The 22,699-nt window shown below is 38.6% G+C and overlaps 1 protein-coding gene across 1 annotated transcript; it reads right to left on the reverse strand.

The window, feature by feature from the left end:
• Positions 1 to 9,937: 9,937 nt before the first annotated feature.
• Positions 9,938 to 22,636, reverse strand: LOC125074569 (serine/arginine repetitive matrix protein 1-like). Its single transcript, XM_047685896.1, has 14 exons — positions 22,510 to 22,636; positions 19,400 to 19,500; positions 15,229 to 15,349; positions 13,509 to 13,583; positions 12,905 to 12,966; positions 12,502 to 12,626; positions 12,322 to 12,422; positions 12,047 to 12,173; positions 11,679 to 11,902; positions 11,158 to 11,322; positions 10,954 to 11,081; positions 10,705 to 10,814; positions 10,465 to 10,595; positions 9,938 to 10,329 (listed from the first exon to the last, which is right to left on the reverse strand). The coding sequence occupies exons 2-13, from the start codon at positions 19,497 to 19,499 to the stop codon at positions 10,548 to 10,550; spliced, it is 1,386 nt and encodes a 461-aa protein (XP_047541852.1). The 5' UTR covers position 19,500; positions 22,510 to 22,636; the 3' UTR covers positions 9,938 to 10,329; positions 10,465 to 10,547.
• Positions 22,637 to 22,699: the final 63 nt, after the last annotated feature.

Genomic DNA, 22,699 nt, shown 5'->3' on the forward strand with positions numbered 1-22,699 from the left:
CATTGAAATTAAAAAAAAAATCAAGTTGAATTACGAGACTTAAAGCGATCTGTAGTTATCTGTGCGATTGACAAAGTCTTTTTTCTGACTGTGCACAGATAACTAAGGATTAATTCGATGAATAATAACGTATCAAACTATGTACTAAAAAACATACACGACGTCTATCCATGTAAGCGAGCTAATAAGGTATAAAATGTTCCGGAGAGATTAAACAGATCTATAAAGGAGTTGTGACAATAATTTTTAACTTAAAATTTTGTAATTGCAGAATATTCTGTCGAGAGCCGAGATGGCCCAGTGGTTAGAACGCGTGCATCTTAACCGATGATTTCGGGTTCAAACCCAGGCAGGCACCACTGAAATTTCATGTGCTTAATTTGTGTTTATAATTCATCTCGTGCTCGGCGGTGAAGGAAAACATCGTGAGGAAACCTGCATGTGTCTAATTTCAACGAAATTCTGCCACATGGGTATTCCACCAACCCGCATTGGAGCAGCGTGGTGGAATATGCTCCAAACCTTCTCCTCAAAGGGAGAGGAGGTCTTTATCCCAGCATGAATGTCCCACACATTTACGGGCTGCTTATATGCTTATGAATATTCTATCGTAACGATTCGACAACAATTACTATTTGCAAACATTTCACTGAACATATATCTCCTTTCAATTTTAAATTACATAAAATACATTTACTTAGATGTAAAGAGTCTATACACATTTAAACATCTAATTATATACTTCTGTATACATAGATAACTTCTCAATGAATATATACCCAAAGCAACTGCGTTTCTGGATATACAGCCGAACATCAAGACACACACACACACAGGGCATTGGTTTTCATTGAAAAGCTAAACTTATTTATTTGCCTCGCTCGTTTCTTTATATAAAAATTAATTTTTATATATTTCGTTTTGTTAATTTATATTATATATAAGTTCGTATCTTACAGTTTAATATATTTACAATCTATTGAAACCGTTACACTATTATGAAATCTATAATTAACCTATTTATGTAAAGAGGGTAATGTATTTAACCCTGTATCTATGCATATGTTAACTTTCAGAGCCTAAACTAGAAATTTGAATCGATCTGATCTGGAATTTATCAAAATTTTAAGCGAAACTATTGAAGAATTGTTAAGAAGCGTATTATATTTTGTTCATGAAACGATTACTTATTAAATCAAAGATTCGTTTTACTTACGGACCGTACAATGGCTTATTTAGAAGCTATCTTCTTGATTGTTGGGTAAATTATACTATACTCAAGCAAAAAGAGCCATTACTCTAAACATAGCAACAGATTAACCTTTCTATATAACGAAGGAAGACAATAACACTCCAATAAATACCAATTCGACCATAGACAATGGATTTGATTGTAAACCATTATTGACATACGTCTATGTGTGACGTAGCATCACATTATTTACCAAACAAACGATAATAACACACAAATATATGAATCTACTGATTAATCTTCGCCGCGTACAGCAGAGGATTTCAATAAACATTATTATTATTAAATTTCAATCGATTAATGTTTTTTAATTAAATTTTATTATAAACCATATAATGGTTCTCATGATATATACACAATATATTCCCCCCTACGGGAGAATCATACCCTCCGGTATTGTATTTGTTGATTGGTATAACAACGGCTTCAAACAATCACATCTTATACATTTCATTTGTAATAAATTGTAGGCTATGGTTCCGTGCAGTTTAACGTGGGCATAGACAATTTGTTAACAGTATCAGTTACACAATGTTATGGATATTACTTTTAGACTGAGTCAATTTGTTTATGTTCGTCACGTCAAATTATCAATTAATATACATTTGTACCGATACGACTGGTCGTTCGTGAGATAAGTACGTACAATAATAAACACTCTCTGGATTTAGGGCCACCCCACAAACACGCAACGATATCGTGACGTGAAATTTTATAATGTCGCAACGTCCGACGACGCGACATCGTAACGTATTTACGTGTGTGTGTGTGACCCTTACAATATTATATTATGTACATATACAATTCAGTAAATAGACATTTTATAATTAAAATAAATGTAAAGATACAATCGTTTGAAATCACCTACCAATACGAGTTTTACAAGTGTTTATACATATAGACTCACTTTTAAAAGTCAGTTCACACCCGAAACACTATATCACTTCACCGAGCGACTGTCGTTCATTCGTCGGCACTTCCGAAATGAACATTCACGCGCACCGATGGTGTCGTACGGCGGCGACGAGACGGTCGGCGGTGCTTCTGAAATCATAATCAAGAATATACTTTATACCGTTCGGGATCAATTTAGAGCATCTATTGTTTCAGTTGAATTACAAAGTGTTTATGGATGTAGCGTTGAGTAGTGAGTAGAGCGGGTGGGCGCGGGGTACGTACCGGGGGTGGCGGGTCGCGCACTAGCGGTGCGCGGCCCCCGCGGCCAGGTCTACGCAGAGCACGGCGGCGGGGGCGGCGCGCCCTCAGCTGCGCCGGTGGCGCCCGCCGCGCCGGCGACGCTCGCGGCGGCTCTGCGACCACATTAACGACTCAATCGGTTGTTGTAGCGAATTACTTCAATACATAATCCGCTCGTTACGGGGACGCGGGTCAGTGTTGCGAGAACTTAATGACACTCACCGTGCCCCCCTCGCCCTCGGCCCAGCGCTCGTAGGCGCGCTCTCTCTTCAGCCACTCCTGGTACTTGTACCACCACTCCTCCCACTTCACGTAATCACCGAGCGTGAGACCTGTAATATTTAAGTCAACAAGTTAATAATATCAACGGATTATCACGGAATTTAGCTATTATTGGATTACGAGGTTAGCACTTTAGGATATTTTACTAAGTAAGTAAATCTTTATTAATAAACACTCACCTCTCAGGTATCCCCTCTTTTTGTAGTAATCGTACCGCACCCTGACGTCGTCCCACGAGGGCAAGCCCCCGGGAGCGACCGCCAGCAGCTCCTCGGGGTAGCTGCCCACGGGCGCCGGGTCCAGGCCTCTGCGACGGACGCGCATCGTTTTAGAGTTAGTCTCTCGTAGTCGAGCAAAGAGAAGGGAGCGGAAGGCGGGCTCACGGGTAGTCGGCGCGCGGCGCGTCGGGCGCGTCGGGCGCGGCGTCGTCGCGCTCGATGTGCACGCGCAGCGTGCAATAACACAAACTAAACAATATATATATTTAGGAGATTCCTTTAACTATACAACTGGTTGGAATGATGTATCAAGCCGTCATTACTTTTGCTTTTTAGGCGCGAACAGTAAGGTCAATATGGGCGCAACTTGTAATTTATTATAAGTGTTATTTGTGTTTTATTTGGATTTGTAAGCTCAACTGAGTAAGTAATTTACTTCAATATGTATGAATTGGTGATTTATTTATGTTAAGATAAATTCGAAGTTAGAACTATTTGGTTTGTTAGTAAATTGTTTCAACTAACTTATATTCTTGTCTTTTTTTAATCTATTTCACTTCTGTACGCTAAACATATATATATTTGCTTGGTAGTTAATATTAAACGCATGTCATGTATACATCATGAGAAGTGTAATCATATGTATTTTTTGATTGTCACTTTGTTTTGTAGACCTTTGAACATAAACAAAATAAAAATATTGCTGCGACATGCAACATGTTTTTGTGTCCTCAAAACTGCAAACGTCAGCGACGCAATGTCGTTACAATCAACGCTCAGCACATTCAGTAGATATAAAAAACTAGTGCTTGTTTTATTTTTTAATAATCAGAGCAATAAACGTGAAATAAAATAGGCATTATTTTTTATTCAACTTTGTAGAGTCTCGTTTAAACTCCCACACAAGTTTAGCTTAGAATATTATAGGAAATAAATACTTAAGTAATCTTTTTCTTTTCAAATGTTTTACTTTGTCCTGGAGACGATTTATGAAGTAATTAAAAACGTAAGTTATATAAATGATTATTCATTACGTGAGGCGATTTGGGTTGAGAGGGTCGAGTGCAAATATCACGTATTTTTTTATAATTTTTTCTTGACATGTTGGTTCCAGTAGACGTTCTTGTGATAACACTTAAGTCTCTGTGGATTGAATTCGAATTAATTTTCTTTAACGACATTTAGCAGTTTCTAATTTAAGTATTTTTTATTGTTCGATTTTCTGACAGTTTTTGAAAGTCGCCTCAATTGTTAAATATTTATTCTTGTATGATAAGGTTTAGTTAAATAATTTTGCTCTCATTCAAATATTACAAGTTCTATCGGTACGCAAATCATTTGTGTTTATTGTTTCGACGGACAATGACTAAGGCTCTAAGTAGCATTACATGTTGCAATGTTTTTAGATATACCTAGATTTTTAGGTCGGTTTATACCTATATCATTGTTGAATAATTACCACTAAGCTGTTAAGTTGGAACAGCTACTCTTAAATAATATTAATTATCAAATTGAATTTAAAACAAATCCAACGCTATCAAGCGCACATTTTAGACAATCTACAAAACGCATTTCTCAGTCTATGAGGGCCCTTCAAAGTCTCACATTTCACTAGGGGTGAAAAACGGCAACGATGATGGTCTAATTCGAATATCACCCACTGGCCGACACTCATCGTATTTGCAGCAATATCTCTGAACAGTAAAAACTTTTCGTGAAAAGCACGTCAAAAGACAGACCAGTACAAGACACTGATAACCAATTATTACATAACAAATCACACGTAGTCATTAAAACATTATTGGGTCATCTAAAACGGTTTTCTCAAGTCTTCCAACGAACGGGACGGACAGCGTCTCTACACATTAAAATTAAAACCACAGTACAGTTATAAATAATTTTATTTTAAATAGAACATCTACATGATAATACTTAACATTAGTAATTACGATGCGAGCGACTCCGCTTCGGTGCGATCAAGATTACAAAACGACTACACGCTATTGCGACACTCAAGAGACGAGCAAAATAGTTAATTCACTCATTGTACGCGTAGAAATTAACTTACAAGTTTATAAACAAGCGTTACTTATGATAGTCTAAATAATATAATCAGAAGTGACTAACACATGGATACAGATTTGATAGCTTGAAATTATATATATTTTATTTTAAGCGTGCTAAGTTATACTGTCACACTCAGAGGCTTAACGATTACGTTCCCTCTTAGAGGCCGTTAGTGGTTTATTAACGTCCTTTAAAGTTGAGTAAAGTATAGTTAAAGTTAAGCGAAACGCTCATTTAACTTTTGAAGTGATAACTTCTTATGGGAGGATAAACCGCTTCGTTACGTAACGCGTTACGGAGCCACTCTGTCTGCCTTCCCTTATCTAAGTTATCACTTCTTTTAGGCGTAATATTTTTAATAGTAATAATACATTTGACGTTAACGTACCATAGTGGCAAAAATAGCTGTTACATTCCGTCTTAAAGTTAAAAATTGCCAGTGAAACAAATTATTATCATTTAAATAACTATACATAATAAGTTTCATCGTATTTAAATAAGCTTTATCATTGATAAATATCAACTCTCTCTCCGACTGCTATACCAAACTATCTTTAAAATAATAATTTAACACAATCTCACTGACAATTTAAAATTCTCGTCTATACTTTAATTATGTATCGAGTTGTAATGTAGTCGTTAAGGTATTTAATTAAAGTAAATTAATTACTCTGAGTGCGACAGTGAGAATAATAATAATTACATTTGAAAATCACAAATAATATTCGGACGCAGCGCTCGCCTCGGTACAGCTTCATCAGAGCCCGGCTCGTCTCAGTACTATGATTTCCAAAGATTCTATATTAGATTATTATAATTTATTCATATTTTACATTTATTTATTTACAATAATTATAATCTTATTACATATAATCTCAACCTCGTACTAATTTCAATGTAATTTGTACAAAATAAGAAAAAAAAGACATTCGTTTCAAACTGGTAAAGTACAATTTAACATCAAACCTTATACATATATTATTAAATTTATTTATTTTAAGCATGTACAAGATGCGGAATGGTTAACGGACCACCTGATGGTAAGTGGTCACCACCACCCTTAGACATTTGCATTCCTTTACAGATACACTGGCTCACTCACCATTCACCCCAACGAAACAGTACTGAGTGACTGTTTGAAATTTAAACAGCCTCTTATTTTTTTAACACGCAACATTTTTCGATATCCTATTTGTACAAAATTACAACTATATCGCTTTATTCGTGAAAACTGATCGAATTAATTTAAATCTGAACGGTCAATTCAATTCTTAGTTTAATGGCTTTTAGTTGTGCCGACAGGGCACAGATTACTTCGCCAATGTCGCTTAGGATGGAGAAGACACGAAAGAGATTGATCGGTACGGTTGAGATAACAAACTCAATTAAATTTTGAAGACTAGCATAGTAGTAGCAACTTCCTTGTTAATCCTTAACCTAGAACAACACATCTGAACGGTCATTGGTCGATGGCAACCGATGACGCTTAACCGACCAATCAGCGGTCACTAAACTGACATTGTAATCTTTCCAGAGTTTAAAGTAAATTTACTTGTACGATAAATTTAAAAATACCATTTGTTTATATCTCATTCGCACTTATATATGTCACCGTAAAATTGAAACCGTTAGATCATAATCTATCTCGCTCTTTTAACATACTGCTCACAATTTAACGTGTTATGTTTCGTAATTTCAGTTAAATCATAAAAACTAACCTAACCTAACCGAAATATCATAAGCATCGAAATTTTTGACGTTTTATTTTGAGTTAAATCACCGTTCACGATATTTCGGAAGTTCACAATCTCGCGAGATAGATAACAATCTAACGGTATTTACAATTCTACAGTGTTATATATAAACAAAGATTTACGGTATATAAAACACCCAACTCGAGAGGATATAGCATCTTACACAATAGTTACGAAAAACGATTTTAATAACTATCGATACTTGTTTATTAAAGACAGATAGGCGGACAGACACCTGACAGTAAGTGGTCACCACCGCTCATAAACTATATCAAAGAAATTGTTGCTTTCGTATATTTACACGATGTATTAAGTACATAGATATTATACTGGCACGGATGTCTTTAACCGACTTATAAAGAAGACCAATTCATCCTTTTTCAATATCCGTTGTTCATGAAACTGATTTTTGAAAATGTTTTTTTATTAATACAAGTTTACTTCCTGTTTGGTTCCATTTAAATTTCAACAAAATATACCTGTTTTGATGAAACGTGACAAAAATACTTGGGTTTGAATTTTATCTATAATTATTTGAGTTGTGTTTATTTTTGGTTTAATTTCAAAAAGGTGCATTTGAGAGGAACTTCTCGATAAGACATTACATTTATATCATCCATATCCGTGTATATAAATCGGGAAACGAGTTAACTAGTGATAGAGCTAATGTTTACAAATAAAGTTACTTCGGAATGAGATATAAACACTACGATATTGCCAACAACACCAACTGCATCACAAATCGGGACAGCGTTACATACAAACAGTTCATAAGTAAATATTACATCTATTTATAAATAACATTAAGAGATTTCGCCAAGGGTTTATTTACAAACTATTAAGTGCTTACAGAAACCCTACTGTTAGTATATTTAAATAAAATTATATATATATACGAAATTTTACTTTTTATATATATATACGAAGTATCAATGGAATTAAAAAAAAACGTATAGTCCATAATCATTTACGGATTGGTCAGTCTCATATGACTTTCGGTTTCGGCCGAACTAAAGAGAAACTGTCTATTCTGTTACAAAACGTAAGTGCAACAGAAACGGTGCGAATTTGTAATTTTTTGTTATTAAAGAAACTATTCCCTCTACATATAATTAATTGAAGCTCAAACGAATCGTTAAAACGTACAGAAATATCAGTTAACATTGACTGCAAATTCCGCTCGCCTACACTGGAGTTTAACGCGTCCTCATCATTAGGGCTTGCGTTTACTGAGCACGCAGATAACAAACCGCCTTAATGTGGACGCGCCTTTGTCCATCATTGAAATTAAAAAAAAATCACGTTGAATTACGAGACTTAAAGCGATCTGTAGTTATCTGTGCCATTGACAAAGTCTTTTTTCTGACTGTGCACAGATAACTAAGGATTAATTCGATGAATAATAACGTATCAAACTATTTACTAAAAAACATACACGACGTCTATCCATGTAAGCGCGCTAATAAGGTATAAAATATTCCGGAGAGATTAAACAGATCTATAAAGGAGTTGTGACAATAATTTTTAACTTGAAATTTTGCAATTGCTGAATATTCTATCGAGAGCCGAGATGGCCCAGTGGTTAGAACGCGTGCATCTTAACCGATGATTTCGGGTTCAAACCCAGGCAGGCACCACTGAAATTTCATGTGCTTAATTTGTGTTTATAATTCATCTCGTGCTCGGCGGTGAAGGAAAACATCGTGAGGAAACCTGCATGTGTCTAATTTCAACGAAATTCTGCCACATGGGTATTCCGCCAACCCGCATTGGAGCAGCGTGGTATGCTCCAAACCTGCTCCTCAAAGGGAGAGGAGGTCTTTATCCCAGCATGAACGTCCCACACATTTACGGGCTGCTTATATGCTTATGAATATTCTATCGTAACGATTCGACAACGATTAATATTTGCAAACATTTCACTGAACATATATCTCCTTTCAATTTTAAATTACATAAAATACATTTACTTAGATGTTAAGAGTCTATACACATTTAAACATCTAATTATATACTTCTGTATACATAGATAACTTCTCAATGAATATATACCCAAAGCAACTGCGTTTCTGGATATACAGCCGAACATCAAGACACACACACACAGGGCATTGGTTTTCATTGAAAAGCTAAACTTATTTATTTGCCTCGCTCGTTTCTTTATATAAAAATTAATTTATATATTTCGTTTTGTTAATTTATATTATATATAAGTTCGTATCTTACAGTTTAATATATTTACAATCTATTGAAACCGTTACACTATTATGAAATCTATAATTAACCTATTTATGTAAAGAGGGTAATGTATTTAACCCTGTATCTATGCATATGTTAACTTTCAGAGCCTAAACTAGAAATTTGAATCGATCTGATCTGGAATTTATCAAAATTTTAAGCGAAACTATTGAAGAATTGTTAAGAAGCGTATTATATTTTGTTCATGAAACGATTACTTATTAAATCAAAGATTCGTTTTACTTACGGACCGTACAATGGCTTATTTAGAAGCTATCTTCTTTATTGTGGGGTAAATTATACTATACTCAAGCAAAAAGAGCCATTACTCTAAACATAGCAACAGATTAACCTTTCTATATAACGAAGGAAGACAGAATAACACTCCAATTAATACCAATTCGACCATAGACAATGGATTTGATTGTAAACCATTATTGACATACGTCTATGTGTGACGTAGCATCACATTATTTACTAAACAAACGATAATAACACTCATATATATGAATCTACAGATTAATCTTCGCCGCGTACTTATTATTATTATTAAATTTCAATCGATTAATGTTTTCTAATTAAATTTTATTATAAACCATATAATGGTTCTCATGATATATACACAATATATTCCCCCCTACGGGAGAATCATACCCTCCGGTATTGTATTGGTTGATTGGTATAACAACGGCTTCAAACAATCACATCTTATACATTTCATTTGTAATAAATTGTAGGCTATGGTTCCGTGCAGTTTAACGTGGGCATAGACAATTTGTTAACAGTATCAGTTACACAATGTTATGGATATTACTTTATGATTGAGTCAATTTGTTTATGTTCGTCACGTCAAATTATCAATTAATATACATTTGTACCGATACGACTGGTCGTTCGTGAGATAAGTACGTACAATAATCAAAACTCTCTGGATTTAGGGCCACCCCACAAACACGCAACGATATCGTGACGTGAAATTTTATAATGTCGCAACGCCCGACGACGCGACATCGTAACGTATCTACGTGTGTGTGTGTGTGTGTGTGTGACCCTTACAATATTATATTATGTACATATACAATTCAGTAAATAGACATTTTATAATTAAAATAAATGTAAAGATACAATCGTTTGAAATCACCTACCAATACGAGTTTTACAAGTTTTTATACATATAGACTCACTTTTAAAAGTCAGTTCACACCCGAAACACTATATCACTTCACCGAGCGACTGTCGTTCATTCGTCGGCACTTCCGAAATGAACATTCACGCGCACCGATGGTGTCGTACGGCGGCGACGAGACGGTCGGCGGTGCTTCTGAAATCATAATCAAGAATATACTTTATACCGTTCGGGATCAATTTAGAGCATCTATTGTTTCAGTTGAATTACAAAGTGTTTATGGATGTAGCGTTGAGTAGTGAGTAGAGCGGGTGGGCGCGGGGTACGTACCGGGGGTGGCGGGTCGCGCACTAGCGGTGCGCGGCCCCCGCGGCCAGGTCTACGCAGAGCACGGCGGCGGGGGCGGCGCGCCCTCAGCTGCGCCGGTGGCGCCCGCCGCGCCGGCGACGCTCGCGGCGGCTCTGCGACCACATTAACGACTCAATCGGTTGTTGTAGCGAATTACTTCAATACATAATCCGCTCGTTACGGGGACGCGGGTCAGTGTTGCGAGAACTTAATGACACTCACCGTGCCCCCCTCGCCCTCGGCCCAGCGCTCGTAGGCGCGCTCTCTCTTCAGCCACTCCTGGTACTTGTACCACCACTCCTCCCACTTCACGTAATCACCGAGCGTGAGACCTGTAATATTTAAGTCAACAAGTTAATAATATCAACGGATTATCACGGAATTTAGCTATTATTGGATAACGAGAATGAAATGAAAATTTGTCACGGTTAGCACTTTAGGATATTTTACTACTTAATAATAAACACTCACCTCTCAGGTATCCCCTCTTTTTGTAGTAATCGTACCGCACCCTGACGTCGTCCCACGAGGGCAAGCCCCCGGGAGCGACCGCCAGCAGCTCCTCGGGGTAGCTGCCCACGGGCGCCGGGTCCAGGCCTCTGCGACGGACGCGCATCGTTTTAGAGTTAGTCTCTCGTAGTCGAGCAAAGAGAAGGGAGCGGAAGGCGGGCTCACGGGTAGTCGGCGCGCGGCGCGTCGGGCGCGTCGGGCGCGGCGTCGTCGCGCTCGATGTGCACGTGCAGCGCGCTGTCGCGCCGCGTGATGCGCATGTTCTCCAGCCGCGCGCAGCGCGCCGCCGACCACTGCGCCATCTTGCCGAAGCGCTCCGACAGCGTCAGCCTGCGGGCCGTCGGCGGGGTCAGACGCGAGTCCGCAGACTCAATGTATCCCTCTCGGGGCGAGGTATACGTTTATTTAATAAAATTCCGCAGACATTTTTAACTTTGCCGTTTCATAGATTCAAGTCATTTGTAAAAAAATACATCGACTAACATGACTGTATTTTTAGATGTTGAAAAAGAGTAACCACTGAGTTTTTTGCCGGTTCTTCTCGGTAGAATTACATTCCGAACCGGTGGTAGCTTTACTTTAAATAGTTTGTTAAATGATGATCCAAAAGTGCTTGCAAAAGCCTGTTCGAATAAAGTATATTTAGATTTGATTTGAGTCACACGCGCTCTGCGCTCGGTACCGACCGCTGCGGCGGCGGCTCGGAGCTGGCGTCGCTCTCGGAGTCGCTGTCGCTGTCGGCGAGCGCGGCGGCGATGGCGGCCGGCGACACCCGGTCGGTCCGGTCGGGCCGGTCCGGGCGCTCGGGGCGCGGCGGGCGCGGCCGGCGCTCGCCCTCCCGCTTGATGTGCGCGGGCGGTATGGGCGGCGCGGGCCGCACGGCCAGCTGCGAGCGCTGCCACTCCAGTACCTGTACCGATTGATAATTTGATATCGTTATGAACATTTGACATTATTCCGGGATTTTCCCTTTTAATCAACATGATATATATTAGACTTTTTAAGGTTTTCTGTCTGAATTTTAACTCGTAGTATATAATGGATAATTTAATACCTTCTCTTCCCTAGATCTCTTGCTGCTCTCCCTGGCTTTCAACAGTTCCCTGGTCGGTTGGACCGCTCGTGCGGCCACCGGTGGGGCCGGTCGCTTGGTTCGAGGCGGTGATGGGGACGTGCGAGCACTAAAACATAACAATAACATGAACAGACTAAATTAAAACAACTCTATAAGAAATAAAAATATTTTGTTTACGTCTGGTATCGGACTCCGAGCGTGGCAATGGGCGTTTGCAATTGATATTAAATTAATAATACAAAGAGCACACATACCCCGGTTTAATAGGTTTCGGCGGAACCTTCTTATTCTTAGCCGAGCAGACGGAGCACGACTCGTCCGAGCAGCTGCTGGCCGATGAGCCGGACGGGGACGACTGTCACATATCAGAACACGATAAGTCAATTGAAACACACGCAGCTGGAATGCATGTGTGCGGCATTCGCGGGACGCACCTTCCGCGGGTCGGGCGGGCTGGGCGGGCGCGGCGGCGGGCGCGTGCGGCGCGCGCGCGGGCTGGCGCTGCGCCGGCGCCGCGCGGGGCTGCGTCTGGGGGGGGACAGGTACACTCGGTGACGCACTCTATGAGGTGTATGGGAGGTTTTTTTTTTTATGTGTCATGTGGTCAAAGATTGTCGGAGTGAGGCGATAGATAGAATAGACCCCCGTTCAAGATTCCCCCGGGGCCCAGGCCCATCGCTGGGACATTTACGAGCTTTTATTTATTTATTTTATTTGATTCTCGTATATTGGGCAGTTGAATAGATAAAAATATTGATTTGTTCATAATTAAGGTGTCGAGGGAGACATTAGTTTTTATTAAATCACATCCAGAAGTAAGTGCGTACCTGAGCGGGCTGCGGCGGCGCGGGCTGCGCGAGCGCGACTTGCGCGGCGAGCGCGAGCGGCGCGACGGCGACCTGCGGACACGCACACGTTACTGCCGGCTCGAGGCGCGAGTTGCTCGCTAATGGCCACACCCTCGGCCTCGGGGTCGAGAGAGGTCAGGCGCGGGACTCGCTAATCCTGCACTCGTCGGTGCGCGCGTCCGGCCGTCGCTTTGCGCGCGACCCGGGCCGTGTAGGCGCTTCCGAGTTGTGTCTCTGAGAATCTCTTTTCAGAGAAACCTCTGATGGTCGTTCTGAGCTCGAACCCAGATACTAATTATATAAAACCGTATAAGCTACCCCACAGGATTTACGAGATATCTCTATATTACTGGCCAAAACTTCTAATCGGTGAGTAAGAAGCAGAAGCATTGATTTATCGGTTTTTTGATCTCGTCCAACCACGTCTCCATCGACTGGACCCGCATTTAATTCCATAAATAAGAATAAAAATATCGGGTGAATATATCGAGGTGTGTGTATCGTGCGGTGGGTGGTGGGTGGTGGGTGGTCTAGTGAGCGGGTGGCGGCTACGTGGCGAGTGTGCGCTGTGACTAGTGTACCTAGAGCGTCGCGGGGAGCGAGATCGTCTCGGAGAAGCCGACCCGGAGCCGTCCAAGTACATCTGCTTGTAACCCGTGTGACGCCATCTAGAAACATTACTTCAATTAAAAAAAAAAATACTTCCGGCTGCCCTCTACACCGCACCGGAGATTCATTATTCGCACGTGCTGTCTATCATTGAAACTACATATTTTGCGCAATGCACACAATTAAACCCCGAAGAGTTGCAATGTTCGTTTACTAAAACAGTACAAATATAATTCGTCGTCGAATATCGAACAAATTGCAAAAAAAAACGTACTGATGATTTTCAGATACGTCCGAGCTATTTTTTAGTATCATTGCAAAAATTCGACTTAACTTTGTTAAGTCGCGAATTGATATATGTTTAATAATGATAACATTTAGAGCTCAGGAAAAGCTGTCGCTCATGACACCGGTAGGGATAACCTCGCAAATACTATTTTTTATAAGGAAAAATAAACACATTTTAAATAGCTGCCGAATCTCTCGTTAATTTCAAATTGCATTACCCTAAACGATGTCTCCCATTAAAATATTCGAATTATAAGTTTCTAAATACATATACATATGAGCCGAGATGGCCCAGTGGTTAGAACACGTGCATCTTAACCGATGATTTCGGGTTCAAACCCAGGCAGGCACCACTAAATTTCCATGTGCTTAATTTGTGTTTATAATTCATCTCGTGCTCGGCGGGGAAGGAAAACATCGCGAGGAAACCTGCTTGTGTCTAATTTCAACGAAATTCTGTCACATGTGTATTCCATCAACCCGCATTGGAGCAGCGTGGTGGAATATGCTCCAAAAACCTTCTCCTCAGAGGGAGTGGAGGCCTTAGCCCAGCAGTGGGAAATTTACAGGCTACTAATGTAATGTAAATCTAAGATTTGTCAATCTTTACTCATTCGAGTGGAGTAGGTTTCACTAACGTGCTCAGCTTGGAGATTGAGACAAGTGAGACAGCAATGTCTAACTAAACTTTATTTATGGACAAGACGGTTGTAGTTTCATGGAAAATTATCTCAGTAGTCTATTTGAAACAAATATTTAGATTATTTTACAGAATTAAAACGCTTTTATTTTTATTATAAAGGTTTGAAGTCTTATCCTCGTTTGCAGTTTGTTTCTTTACTTTAATTTAGACTAGCCGTGCCCGCGATTTCGTGTGCGTTTGAATTTGAAAAAATAAATATTGTTGCAGCCTAATTTACTCCTTATTACATCAGCTATCTGCCAGTGAAAGTCCCGTCAAAATCGGTCCAGCCGTTCCAGAGATTAGCCGGAACAAATAGACATACAAAAATTTAAAAATATGTTATTTCGGTATATGTACCGTACAACATACATATGCATTTAGTAAGAACCGGTTATTTTGATATTACAAACAGACACTCAAATTTCATTACACGTATATGGATATTCTAAAGCGCAGCACCTGGACGGCTCCGTCAAGTTGGGCGCGTTCCATCTCCGCTCATACTCAGATCGCTTCTGTGTGTATTGTAGGTGTGTGTGTGTTGTGTTGTGTTTAAGAGCGTTTTGCTTATTTTAACGACAAAAGTTTGAACTAAAATATACCAAGGTCCCAATGGGACCGAGTCGGGATTTTAAACCAATTTGAAACCACGAGTACCTACAAAACAACTTATCCCCCGCTTATAAAGTAGTAAAGGGTCGTTGAGATACGTCTAAGTATTTGCCAATCACCTGTTCGGGTCCTTCTCCTCGACCTCCAGCAGCTTCCTGTCCCAGCTGCCCGGCGAGGCCTGCCGGGCTCGCTTCATCACGTTGTCGATCTCTTTCCTCCGCCCCGCTGGGTTCGATGGGTCTGCGGAAGGAATAACACTTGATTTAATTAAAATTGAACATCATCACGCACATCACTCTGATCCTAATGTAAGTAGCTAAAGCACTTGTGTTATGGGAAATCAGAAGTAACGACGGCACCACAAATACCCAGACCCAAGACGACATAGAAAGTAATGAACTTTTTCTACATCGACTCGATCGGGAATCGAACCCGGGACCTCGGAGTGGCGTGACCCATGAAAACCGGTGTACACACTACTCGACCACGGAGGTCACCGTAAAAATAAAATATATAATAAAATTAACTTGTAGTTAACAATTTCTCTGGAGGTAACTTGGCTTAATGAATATTTTAAAGATGACAACTAATTCGCTGTGCGGGGGAGCAGTTCTCTACGTAACTTTGTAACAGATTTACAATCGCCATTTTGAACTTTGAAATATGGTTTTTGTACAATATTTACGAAAATGCAACCTCTCTGAAAGGTTAAATTTTGTTCGGAAGTTCGTCGTTTTCGTAGCTCGAAACACGGAAGTCACGTAGTCAAGAAGAATTTTATCACCAAGATGAGAAAGTAGAGAATTCTCTGGTTCTCCTGTTTCCAGAAAACTCATTTATCCTGATACTGACGGCAAATCTCCACAGGCAGTCAAAGGATACCGCTGTAGCTACTAGTAGGTCGTTGTAAAACGCCCGCCTAAATATCATCCCTGTTCAAACGTATACCAATCATACTGCCGGTGAGGATTTGATAACTATAGAGACACCTTCCCACCCCCTTGTAAGAAAGTATAAGACGTGGTAGGGAGGGGGCGCCCCTCTAAATCGTCTTACGTAATAAATGAATGTGCCCTAATATATCCACGGCACCATAGAAATTACCATTAGAAATCACGGTAGCTTAGAAATTTTCACCTGAAATTGTTAAAACATTTAACTGCACGCGAATAAACATCGAATCTTAGACACAGCACACTCTTTGTAATTCTATCGTACGACACGCCGTGCGTATATCACACGTTTATTAATCTTTATTAATATTATAAATGCGAAAGGAACTCTATCTGGTTTTCACGGCAGAACCACTGAACCGAAATTAATGAAGTTCGCTCCGAAGCTGGCTTGAACTCCAAGCAAGTACCAATCCTTAAAACGAGCGACAACTAGGAAATTTTATTAAGGGTAAGTACTTTGTAATTATTTAATTAAACATAAAAAAAATGCTTACTGGTGATTGTTATTGTATATAAATGAGCGTAGAGGCAGGGAGGGGAAGAGGACTACTGGCACGGATGAAGTGTGGGAGGAGGGATATGGGAGTGATGGATGTGAACGTTCAGATGTCGAATACATTAGCAGCCTGTAAATTTCCCACTGCTGGGCTATGGCCTCCTCTCCCTTAGAGGACAAGGTTTGGAGCATATTCCACCACGCTGCTCCAGTGCGGGTTGGTGGAATACACATGTAGCAGAATTTCGTTGAAATAAGACACAAGCAGGTTTCCTTACGATGTTTTCCTTCACCGCCGAGCACGAGATGAATTATAAACACAAATTAAGCACATGAAATTTAGTGGTGCTTGCCTGGTTTTGACCCCGAAATCATCGGTAAGATGCACGCGTTCTAACCACTGGGCCATCTCGGTTTGATGAGATGACGAATGATAGAGGAGAATCGAAGGAAAAGAGATGCTGCGCCGATCCCAATTAGAATGGGCCACGGGCAGGGGAAAAATGTATTTTCTATAGACTATAGCCTGGAGTCTAGAACGATCAAACGAGGAGTTGCCTTCACTCCAATAAACAAATCCGAAATTGAATTGACATTATAAATTTTGATCGACATAGCCTTGAATTTCAAATGTTGGAAGTAGCTGCTGAGTTTCTTATCAACTTTCTTTCAAAATTCCTGTAAATCTAAGTTTTGTTTATCTTCATTCCTTCTACGATTGCAATCGTTTACAACAGGGTTCGCTGATAAACATCAACGGATATATATCGATTCATATTTATAATGTTTATTGTTAGATTAAGTATTGAGTCTCAGCTAGAAAATTAACCAATCCGATGTGACGCTGGCAACATCGGCCCGAAGTAGCAGTCTCTTCAGGTATTCCTCGTAATGTGAACGCATAAATCAAACTTAATCTTAATTGCACTTTTGATTTAAAAGATCCAAATATTATTTAAAGTCACCAGCAGCTTAAATCTTTTGCGAACCCTGGTGTATACAGAGATATAATAATTACACTTATACAGTTTACTTGGTGGTAGGGCTCTGTGCAAGCTCGTCTGGGTAGGTACCACCCACTCATCAGATATTCTACCGCCAAATAACAGTACACTGTATTGTCGTGTTACGGTTAGAAGGGCGAGTAAGCCAGTGTAATCACAGGCACAAGGGACATAACATCTTAGTTCCCAAGGTTGGTGGCGCATAGGTGATGTAAGGAATGGTTAATATTTCTTACAGCGCCTTTGTCTATGGGTGGTGGTGACCATCAGGTGGCCCATATGCTCGTCCGTCAACCAATGCCATAAAAAAAATAGTGTGTGTATGTTTGTGTGAGTAAACACAGCTGCATCCGATTGCCTCAGTCATAGACACATCAGACGCGCGCCGCGTAACAAACATACCTCATAATATTATTGTTTCATCCGTTTTCTCAACGCTGTTTAAATGAGACCTCGTTAGTCGTCTAGCCGCGTGTAGTGTCGGAAAAACATTGATTGATGCTCAAATGGAAGATTTCGAATATCAGATTTCTATCGTAGAAACTTATATAGAGTAAAATTAACGTTAAAATATTGCAAACAAGTAACTATGAATAGCAAAATTATAAATATACTAACTGAACGTGTCGACTTCGTCGGAGTAAAATAAAATATTAATTTCTATGCAATTGAAGCGCCACCTACCGTGTACCAATCTAAGCCGCCCCGGACCAACTCAAATATACACCATTTTTTTACCAACCTTTCAGGACTAGTTCAGTAACGTACACACGTACGGTTCACTCATATACATAATACGTTACTTTCGTTACTTAAGCATACACGAGAAGTAGAAAAAAAGAAGACAAGACAACTCTTCGTCTCTAATAATGTGTATGTAGATTGAAAAGCTATACATTAACATATTATTAACAAAACAAATTTACTTTTAATAATTTTTTTACATGAATATAAAATAAATAATTAGTTAATAACAAAATACTTTAAACAATTTCTGGTTTGCTAATATTATTACATAAACAGTTTACAATATGATACGCCTGACCGTACAACGCGCTGATTCCCGCCAAAATGTTAATGCATTTAAAAGACGTCTGACATCTTGACGCATGACGTTCGGAAAGTCACACTAATTCTCCTAATAATATTATATCTAATGTAAAATAAAACAAAAAAATGTATTGCGCTGCTAACGGTACTAACACCTGTCAGTTGACGTCATACGGCGTTCCGATTCGGATAGGTCCTATACAAACGAGATTTGAAACGCAGAATTAAACAACAGATAACTTTTCTGATTCTGTGAGGGGCGTGTCTCCATTAGAGTGCTTGCTCTGAGGCACTGGATATACCTAAGACGAGGCTGTTTATTAATCAATGAGGTTTTTTTTCAATGAAATCTCATCTAATGACGTCACAAAGCTCATATTCCCATCCTCTAAGCTAACGTAAGAATTATTACAGTTTTTAACAAATGTTTTAAGTTTCTTCGTTATCAATATCGCGTGAGAACCAATTAGCGATAATCAATGATTACGGGGAATACCGTGACATTCTTTCCCTTTCTAACATAGACAATAAGTGTTGCCACGTTTCGAAATCAGAATCAATTAAATTTTGCAAAATACATATTAGATTTCCTTGCGTAACGATTTCGGCCAGTTAACTCTCTTGTAAGCGGCTATCATCATTCAGACTCGTGTTATTTCGACCCCTTGCTACTTAACTACCGAATTCCATTATAATAACGCACAGAGAAAGTTCTCATTTTGTGTAGTCCTAGATTCAGCTCAACTTCACTATTTCTACAAGTCGATTAAGCTTCGTCCCTCACCTGTTATCCTCGAGTGCTGTGGGTTGCGGTCCATGTGAAGGCGATTCTTCGACGCCGCCTCCGCCGCCCGCGAAACGGATCCGTTGCGACGTGACGACATTCTGAAAATAATTATACAGTTCTACAAAATTGTTGTAATTGCATCGTTACAAAACAAACTTACGACCAAAGCTTATGATACTTTGGATGAATATGATTTTAATGGAAACCAGACCTAGTCCCAGTTCAAGAAAAATAAAAAGTAAATCTGAAAACTGTAGCTCATTTGTCAAACCAACTACAAATAAAAAAAAAAAGAGAAAGAACAGTTTTTGTCGTCTCAACTACCTGTCTTGATTTCACAAATTTAGAATAAGAGTTTCCATTGAACATTTATAATAATATATTGTTGGATCTAAACATAAAAAGAAAGATTTTATTTCGGGTATGTTACCGTCATGGTCTTAAGCAGAACAATTCACCAAAGTTTAATCACAGTCGGATCAATGGACCACATGGAGGACAAACATACAAAGAACATTAATTTTTACACACACACTCACACAGATAATATTAAAAAAAAATCTTCGAATGATAAAAACAAGGAGCTAATGATGTGAGCAAAGTTCTACCACCAAGCAAATCCTTATGATGTACTTGGCGGAAGGACTTAGTGCATCCCCCCTGGGAAGGTACCACAGAATAATTTGTTTTACTGCCAAACACCAACACTTAGTGTTGTTGTGTTCCGTTTCATTTAATTATAGATACATTTTTCATTTCATCCATTCATTTAAGAATCCAGTACAATATGTAAAAAAGATTAAAACTACTACTGCTAAATGTAAACTGTTTCCCTATATACTGAGCGGTTTCCCTATTTGAGACCTCACACCACCGACTAGTTGAATTTCAATTACTAGCGACCCGCCCCAGCTTCGCACGGGTGCCATGCTGATACTAAATATACTAGAGAATGTCTTACAACATTCACAGTTTTTCAGTCATTAGACAATACGAATATCTTCGAAAATATTAATTTAAATTACACATTGATATATATTAAATTCACAATGTATTTAAGGTATGTATTTAAATAAGGATTAATGCTTTATTGTTTAAAATAGCTTCGAAAATAAGCCATTATTTCGTGTAAAAAGTAAAGGATACAAAATGGTTATTGTGGGTTATATATTATACATATAAACCTTTCTCTTGAATCAAACTATCTATTAAAAAAATCAGCATTTAAATTTGTTGTGTAATTTTAAAGATCTAAGTTTACACAGGGACAGACAGCAACTTTGTTTTAATGTAATGATAATGATTTATAAGATAAGGTACTTGTTTTGATTCAATTAAGTTTGTTATTAACAGTATATATCCAAAAAAATGATAATTATTTCAGTAATTTCGATTTTTTTAAATAAATTTTGTTCATCCAATCCATTCACATATGTTGTATGATGAAATCAAACTATGTAGTCTTTTACATACATATAAATAATGAGTTTTTAATTTATTTGTTTTCAACATAATTTAATGGCCGGCAGTTTAGTAGCAGCTAGCTAAATATAAACATACTTAACTTAACAATAAGAACTCACATAACTAATGACATACAATATCTATTCCAAGAGCAGATAAATAGATACATAAACAATTTTGACCTTGAATTGAGGTGACGTTGTTGGCCAATATTGAATGTCTATGATATTTATTATGGATGGGTGATAAAGTGCATTTTGAACATAACCAAAGTTGTTAACGGAGTTTTGGAAGTAAAGTGTATATAAGTTACGGAAGAAAGTTTTATAAATAGAGATATTAATCGAGAACCGTTTGTAGCGCATACGATGCTCTTTGTAAATGTAATTAGTATTAAATGTGTATTTTTAGTATTACTTTTAATACATCTATTACTAACAGTATTTAAAACGGGATATTTACCACATTTTTTTATTTTTACTTGGTGGAGCTCGATATTTCGACATTATCTACGAATGTCTTGTTCACGAGACCGACGTTTGCGGGTAGATGTCGATGAACATCACCAAATTAAAATAAAGAACATGGTAAATATCCCGATTTAAATACTGTTAGTAATAAAAATAACCATGTTCATTTAAAGTCTTATATTGCAATATGGTTCAGAAAATAGTCTTCCAATGAATATATGTTATGGCATTAATCAATTAAAACTAGTTTCCGCATTTGATGGGGTGCGATGTGTAAGGTATATATTCCAGACTTACCTCCTACTTGCTATACTATTCCAGACTATAATATATCTATACCAAATCTAAATCAATTGCAATCAGCCGTTATGGTGAGAGCAACAAGCATCTATCCATCGAAACCTCAGTATTTATAAAATAATATATTAATATAATTAGTATAGTTAATGAACTGCACTAGGAAAACATATACATTTTGTAGAATCTTCTATTTGTAATGCCATCAATATTAATAAACAAAAGTTTTATATATAACTTGGTTGATTTGGTTTGTTAAATTTTAAATTAAGTTAGAGAGTTTGTAAGGTCAAAAATAGCCTGTCAGGATATACTTTTGAGCTTCAAACTTGCTTCATTTTTGCTTAGCGTATTGCAGTTCAATGATTTGATTTTGAACGAGCGATAATAAACAAAGTTACTTTTTCATTTGTAATATTAGTATAGATCATTTTGGGACAGGTAATGATTATAGTATGTTTGGCAAATTAAGTTTAGGTAAGTTAGTAAGTCTGTTGAGGGTTTTCATATTTATAAGCACATTTATCAACATATAGACATTTATACATTTGTTTTTCTTGGAATAAGTTGTACAGTATAAGAAACTCAGAGGAACATATTTCATGATAATATTCGTAAGATGTAAAGTACAATAGTTGTAAGAGATAGCACAGAGAAAGCCACGACAAACAAAACATGTGACATGTCACGACTACGAATACGAAAACCGACCATTACTGAATGACAGATGAAAGATTTGTAGATTGAGATGTAAATACAATGAAACCCTTAGTTATTACGCCTACTTACTCAGTATTCTATAATTACTTTTACAAAATGGCGGACGAGTATTGATTTTCCCAGCCACTCACCTGGCGTAAATTTTAAAAAGCTTACCTCTTTTACTCCGCTCGTTACTTAGGAGCGAGGGCTCCGAACGCGCGCGGCGTGACGCGAGGGGCGAAGCCCCGGGGCGGCGCGGGCTGCGGTGCCACGCGGCGGGACGCGATGTCCAGCAACGCCGCTGTAAGCCAACCGACATACTTAACATCACGTAATCGCGACGCGACGAAAGCGCGATTTTCGC

Source organism: Vanessa atalanta, chromosome 28, assembly GCF_905147765.1.
Source record: "Vanessa atalanta chromosome 28, ilVanAtal1.2, whole genome shotgun sequence".
NCBI classification, from domain to species: Eukaryota; Metazoa; Arthropoda; class Insecta; order Lepidoptera; family Nymphalidae; genus Vanessa; species Vanessa atalanta.